The sequence below is a fragment of the Belonocnema kinseyi genome, chromosome 9 (genome assembly GCF_010883055.1).
Source record: "Belonocnema kinseyi isolate 2016_QV_RU_SX_M_011 chromosome 9, B_treatae_v1, whole genome shotgun sequence".
Classification (NCBI taxonomy): domain Eukaryota; kingdom Metazoa; phylum Arthropoda; class Insecta; order Hymenoptera; family Cynipidae; genus Belonocnema; species Belonocnema kinseyi.
The window spans coordinates 126,565,798-126,573,433 of NC_046665.1; the positions used below are offsets into that span (position 1 = coordinate 126,565,798).

The 7,636-nt window shown below is 26.3% G+C and overlaps 1 protein-coding gene across 1 annotated transcript in view; it reads left to right on the top strand.

Moving 5' to 3' along the window:
* LOC117180738 (afadin-like) overlaps window positions 1-7,636 on the top strand; it is a 284,255-nt gene that overhangs the window by 53,710 nt on the left and 222,909 nt on the right. The window contains exons 5-6 of the mRNA XM_033373229.1: window positions 675-956; window positions 6,995-7,275. Of these exons, the coding sequence (XP_033229120.1) occupies window positions 675-956; window positions 6,995-7,275 (563 nt within the window). The remainder of the gene's footprint in view (window positions 1-674; window positions 957-6,994; window positions 7,276-7,636) is intronic.

Sequence of the window (7,636 nt, forward strand, 5' to 3'; positions counted from 1 at the left end):
AAATTCATTATTTTTCGTTAAAAATTAAACTTCCTTGTAAAAAATTCAATTATTTGGTTGAAAATGCAACAGAACAATTGAGATTTTAACAAAATTGTGAAACTTTAAGTTAAAAAAAATTAATCTTTAACAAGCAAAAAAGAATTTTTAACGAAAATGACGAATCGAAATTTGTAACCGAAAAGTTGAATTTTTAACCGAAAAGATCAATAATTTTTCGCAAACCAAACATGATTTTTCAATATAAAAAAATTAATTTCAGATAAAAATTGTAACAGTTTATATTTCAACTTAAAAATATTATTATTTAAAAAAAATAGTTTATTTTTTAACCAATAGTTCAATTTTCAATCGAGAAGATAAATTTTCTATCAAAGTATAGAACATTTTTTTTACCGAATCGTTAAAGTTTTTTTTTGTGATTTAAAGGCTTATAGAAAAAGCGTGGACCCCCTCCCCCAATAGTAATACTTAATTTATGCACGTCCCCCTATCCGGGAAAATAAATGTAGTTTTGGTTTTTAGATATTATAACTAAATAATATAGATTAATATTAACTATTACTTTTTTATATTAATTATTATTAATTTTGAAAATGAAATCTTGCGTCGACCCTAATTTAAATGTTAAAAATAATAAAACTGTAGTAAGAAATAATTGTATTCGTTTGTAGAGGAACGAAAGTTGGGCTTGGAGGAAAAACCTTTGTTGGTGCAACTAAATTGGCATGTGGACGACCGCGAGGGTCGATTTTTACTCCGGAGGATCGACGACAAAACAAATGCTCAAGGAGTCGGTTTCGGCGATGGCACGAGCTTTAGGCGGAAACTGAGCAAACGCGAAATGAAACAAATAAAGAAACAGGAAAAGCTCAGTCGACTCAAAAGTGCCACTGAACAGGACGAAAACACCGTTCCTGTCGATCAAAATGGAGTTGCCGAAAAACTTTATAATGGTATGTGACTTAATATTTCTCCTTTTTAGAGTATTTATGTTATTTTTTCGACCAGAATAATTAATTGATTAATTTCTTATGGTAAATTTGGCTGATTAGTGGTCAAATTTTTGTTGAAAAAACGAGAGAAAAATCTGCCTCGGCCCGGATTTGAACCTCGAACGCCACTTCAGGAGTTGAGCGTTTAATCAGTTAAGCCATCGGGACTGCGGCAGATGGTTTCTTATTTCTTCCATTTCCACATGATTATCATCTATTATTAGTTAAAATCCTATTTTTCAATATTTAAATTAAAGTTTCCCTGAAATTACAATTTTTTTATAAATCAATTTTTCTCCTTCAAGAAGAATTTTTGTAATTGGATTTTTTTTATTATAGAAAAAATATTCCAAACGTGAATACTGACGAAGAAAATAATTAAAGTGGCCTTTTTAAAAATTAAATTTGTTGGTCTTAGTTTGTGAGTACTTTTAGTGTTTGGCTGAATCATAGTTAGGAATATTATTATCATCCTGCCGATAACGAAGCCACATTGATTAGCAAAGAACGTTGCCAAGGTAGCTTCCGGCCTGGTCGATAATTTCCTAATCAGAAATTGGGTTTAAAGAAAGCACCTTTCCCAAAAATAATTTCATTGTAATATAATTTATGTTATCATTTAGATCCTCGAAACAGGTATTGAAAGTACAAACTCCATCCCAAGCCATACTGAGATTTCTATTCAATGTAAATGGAAAAATTAAAATTTTAGAAGAAATTTAGAGACGGGAATTTTAAAAATCTTTAGAAGAAAAATCTGTAAAAGTTCGATTTCAAAAGTTTTTTAAAGTAGTTAGCTTATTTATATTTTTTAATTATGATATCAGTCAGTGCGCAATATCTAATTCGAAAATCTTTGGCTTGAAAAATTTTCCATTTTTATTTTTAAGCTTACATTTTTAATTTAAAGAATTTTAAAATGCAGTCCTGAAGACTTAAACAAGTAAAAAATAAAAGCGTTTGTAGTTGAGAATTTTGGATAAGAACCGTTTTTATTTCATCATGTGTAAATAAAATATTTTCAAAAAGGATCTGTACTTTTTAAGTATTACAAATTGAATAATAATTGATTCGTCAAAAATATTCTGAATCCGTTCAAAATTTAAGAACTTTTAGATTTTAACGTTGAAACCTCATAAACTATTTTCAACTTAAAAATAACTTCATAATTATATATTCGTAATTAAAGAATTTCATTAAATTTGAAATATTGTTTCAGTATAAAATATTTCATTTTTAACCCAACCAATTAAAATTTTTTTTAATTAAGACAAAGGACAATTATTTAACATTAGGAACATTTGACTGTTTATTGAAAACGATTAAATTAAAACCAAATATTTAAAAGTATACAAATTGAAACTGAATTATTTGACATGGAAAACCTTAAATCGTTAAAATTTCGAAGAAATTTTAAACTCTTGAGTGTTACAATTTTAATTGTTATTTTCAAAAGAATTTTTATTTGTAAGTGAAATTGTTAATTTTTAATATGTAAATAACAATTGAACACTTATTATTTGTAGAAATAATTGGAGTAATTTTAAGAAATATTTAGAAGTTTTGAAAAGGGTGAAGATTAATTTAAAACATTTAAAATTATTTCAAATAATTTAACGAAGTATTTGTACCGACAAAATTCTGCTAATTATACTGAAATTTCGGTGCAAATAGCAACAGTATAATTTAAAATAAAATATAAATTTGTGCATATTTCAACAAAAAAAAATGTAGAAGCTTTTTATTTTTTATTTAATTTGCTGGATTTTCTCAAAAATCGTAGGAAAAATTCAATTCATTTTAACAGATATTTAGAAGTTCGTAAAAATTTTCAAAAATAATTTTAAATTTGAAAAATGTAAAACAATTTTTTATTTTCTCAAGATTTTGAAATACAATTTTGAAACTTTTCAAAGGTGTTTAAACTATTTAAAATGAAAATAATTTAAGAAGTGTTCAGTTAAAAAAAATTTAATTTTTCATGTTTATGTTTTAAAATTGTTTAAAATAATATAATTTTGAAAATTTTAGAGTTCATTGATTGATTCTTTATTTTATATAGCATTGGTAATTACAATGTAGATATATGTTTTTAGAATTGAATCTGAATCTTCGAACTCTCCATAATTTATAAAAGTACTTCCATTTTATACATTTTTATTTTTATTGAACATTTGAGTAACAAATTTTTGAATAAAAAAATTTTTAAGTTCCATTTTAAAGTTCGAATTTTTTAATATTTATTGACCGTGAAAAATGTTTGCGAACCGGGAAATGGCCAGGAATTTTTTTGAAAGCGTGTTTACATTTTTTAAAAATTATGTTATAAAATTAGATAACAATGTTTTTTCATAACTGGATTGAACTATTTTCTTTGAAATTCGTTGTTTTTTTAAATTTTATTTTTTTGAGAGTGCTAATTTTTGTAACCGAAAATCTAATTATTTTATTTTTGGTTAAAAATTTATCTTTTTTTAGTTGAAAATTCGTGTATTTTGTTGAAAATCTCTCCTTTTTGTAGAAAATGAATCATTTTATTTGCAAATTCTTCGTTGTGCTGAAAAATTCAACAGGTTGGTTGAATTTTTTTTCTCTTGACTGAAATAATCTTTCTAGACTGGGTATTCATTTTTTAAATTTAATTTAACTATTCTTTATTGTAGATGAACAATTTTTGTTGTTGTTGAACTGTAAAATTTTGGCTTGATTTTTGCTTATTAAAAAGTCATCATTTAAGTTAAAAATTCAACATTTTGATTAAAAATACATTTTTTTGTTTGTTGAAAATTGATATTTGTTTAGTTGAAAACTTATGTGCTTTATTTAAAATTTGTCTTTTCGTTAAAAAATTTATCTCCTTGGTTTAAAATTCAACTATGCCAGTAGAATATTCATAATTTTATTTAAAACTTCATTAGTTTGGTTGAATTTTTTTTTGACAGAAAATTTAATTATTCCAATTTTGGTAGATAATTGATATATTTTAGTTTAAAATTGAACTATTTGTTTGAAAATTTGAACTATTTCGCTAAAAAATTAATAAGTTTGGTAAAAAATTATTTTTCAAATAAAAAAAATGGTAACTATTCCAATAAAATAATTAATCATTTTAGTTGAAAATTCATCTTTCTGAATGAAAATTAATTTTTTTAACTAATAATTTAACTATCCAGTTTTTAGCTTACAATTTATCTTTTTCAGTTGAAAATTCATATTATTTGTGGAAAATTTAGCTTTTTTTGGTAGAAATTGTTCTTGTTAGTTCAAAATTCAACTTTTTCAGTTTCAAATTCAAGTATTGAAGTTTAAAATTCATCGATTGAATGCAAAATTCACATTCTTTGTCAGAAATTAATTTTTTGAATGAAAATTTAGCTATTTCATTTTTTGTTGGAAAAGGATCTTTTCTGGTTCGAAATTTAAATATTTGTATGAAAATTTTTATTTTTTAGTTGCAAATTCAACTATTTTGTTGAAAATCCATATATTTTGTTAAAAAATCATATTTTGGCAGAAAATTAATCTTTTTTGTTAAAGACAAAACAAATTGGTTGAATGTTTACAATTCACCACTTTGCTTAACTTTTTTTTTACTCGAAATTTAAGTATTCCATTTTTGTTTGAAAAATTATCTTTTTTGTTCAGCATTAAGTTTTTTAACTGATAATTCAAATGTTCAATTTTTGGGTCACAGTTTATCTCTTTATTTCAAAATTCATTTCTTTTGTGGAAAATTTACCTTTTTTGGTAGAAATTATTCTTTTTGGTTGAAAATTCATCTTCTGTGGTTTAAAATTCAAGTTTTAGTTTTAAATTTAACATTTTAGTACAAAGTTCATCTTTTTGATTAGAATTTAATATTTTTAACTGCAAATTTAACTATTGAATTTTTGGTTGAAAACGGATCCTTTTTTGTTCAAAATTTAACTATTTAGTTGAAATTTTTTATTTTTTTATGTGAATTCAACCGTTTCCTTGCAAATTTATGTATCTTGTTGAAAAAAACATATTTTTTAAATAGGAAATTCATCTTTTTTGCTTGAAAATAAAATTTTTTGTTGAAACTCAAAAACCTTTTGTTAAAAATTCATTTTTTTGGCTTAAAATACGTTCTTTCTTTGGTGGAAAATTAATTTTTTTTTAACTAAATGCTCTGAATTTGCAGTTTACCAAATCTTTATAATTTATAAATATTAATTCAATCCTTAGAAACTAAAAAAAAAAAACAAAAACAATTAGAATAAACTCCCGAAAGTGTATAAATATTTCGAGTCGATTGTACGAAAAAATGCGTAATATTTAAGTGGGTCTGTATTATGAAAATGTATGCTCATTACTTATCATTTATATTATTATTATTCATTGATTATTCATTAATTATAATAAATATAATACTTAATGTTAATTATACTTGCAAATTGATCGTTTCTTATTTTTTGCATGTAAAAATAGTTTTTATTTTTAGTTCAGAATAAATTCTTTTAGTTGGCAGTTTATTTATTATCTTGAAAATTCAACTATTTCAGTTAAAGATCCATCATTTTAGTTTAAAATTCATCTTTTTGGGTTAAAATTTAACTATTCTAGTTAAAGATTCATAACTTTAGTTTAAGCTTCGATCAGTTTGGTTGAACAATGTTGTCACCTGAAATTAAAAATTAAAACTGAAACTAAACCTGGTTTAATGTGCAGAATTCTTGAAAATAAAACCAAGAATTCATCGATGAAATTTGGACATCCACCATAAAATTTTGCTTTTGCAATTTGAAAAAAAGAACGATTTTTTCCTAAAAAAAAGAAAGAAAAAATTTATTTTTTGGAGAAAAATAAAAAAGAGGAAAGAAAAATGACAAAAAATTTCTTTATGAAAATTTTCTTTCCTCTTTTTTCTTTGTCCCAAAAGCATTTTTTTCTTGTTTTTTTTGGGGGGGGGGGGAATTATTCTCTTTTTTAAAATTTCAATAGGAACTTTTTACAGTGGTTCTCCAAATTTGGTCGTTGGATTCTTGGTTTTATTTTCAGGAACTCTGCACATTAATTTAATTATTGTACGTGAAATTAGGATTTAATTTTAATTTTAATCATAATCATATTTAAATTCCTTTAATTTCAATAGGGTTGTTTCCAAAGTTAGATATAATTTTTCCAATAAATGGATCTTATAGTACGTAAAATTATAATTATTATTTAGCCCATAAAATATTTGTTACATATTGTTTCTTATTTTTAATTTAATGTTGAAATATGAATTTTCTATCACGATGTCGATTGGAGGGCACCTTTAACGTCAAAGCGGTCGGATTTTCCACCAATCACAACTCACGTGTCAGTGATTCTCAAATATCTGTTTCTGTGTCGATGTTTTGTTTTGATTATGTGCACATCGAAAATAGAAGCCGCAAAATATTGTTTAAAAAAAAAAGTCAAAGCAGGGTTTCGTAAAAAACAATAGGTATAAAGAATTCATTAAAAAAGTATTTAAATGTAGCTGGTTTACTGAACAATTCCTAAATATGTACAATTTTAAAATGTGTTAATAATTGTACTTACTGTTTTCCTTCAACATACTACTGACTCGTAAAAAGCCAAATGTTCCAACAGAATAACTATTTTTTGAGTCACATAATCATGAATAAATAAAGCTATCAAATGAAAATATGTCTGAATTGTTTCGCATCGTCACATTGATAGATGATTATGAGAATCTCTGAGTCACCTGACACCAATTTGAATAAGTGTTTTACCGCCTTTAATTTTTAATAATTTTTTTCTGTTAAACTACGCACAAAAAATTATAAAGCACCTTCGATTCAGCTAAAAATTATGTATTAAAAAATTATTTTATCTAAAATCGCGATACAACCCTATTAAATCTGGAATTGTTGGAGAATTTTTTCCAGTATTTAAGTAGACAATAGACAGCCTTTTTAAAAAAATTTGTGTTCATATCTGAATGAAGGAAAATTAGAAACTATATTTGATAAAAAAAAAAATTGTAGAATTGCCGGAAACGAGTTTCACTCGCAGTATTTCGAATCCCGAAGCGGTAATGAGACGTCGTCGCCAGCAAAAGCTGGAAAGAAAATTACAACAGTTCCGAAGTAAAGACGGTGGCCCCGATACCGGAGGTACCTTGAAGATTTATGGGGAAGCACTTTGCAAGGACGTGCCTTACAAGACTTTGCTCCTAAGTGTCAGGGATTCGGCAGTTCAGGTAGTCAGGGAAATGCTATCCAAGTACAATGTCCAGGACGATCCTCAGCAGTATTGTCTCGTTCAGGTGAGCATTTCTATTTATATTTATATTTCTACTTACAGAGATGAAATCTGAACCCCACCCTCAAGACTTAACAGCCCCGGGACTTTGAGCACGTACCGATTTGTCTCTTTTCTTTTACCTTCCCTTCTCACCCAATTCGCCACTCGATTGTCGATTCTTGATGACTCTTTGAGATCGTCCACAAACTACGTTAGCTTGGGACGGATCGTCGTCATTTCCTCGGGCGATGGTCAATTCCGCCCCAGCTACCTGTGTACCTTCCCCCACTACGCGGCTTCCCCTCACACTGTCGAGCTGCTGCCACTGAGCTTGGTCAGCGGGGGGCCTTTGTTCCTAATGAGGCCTAAAATATGGAATATAA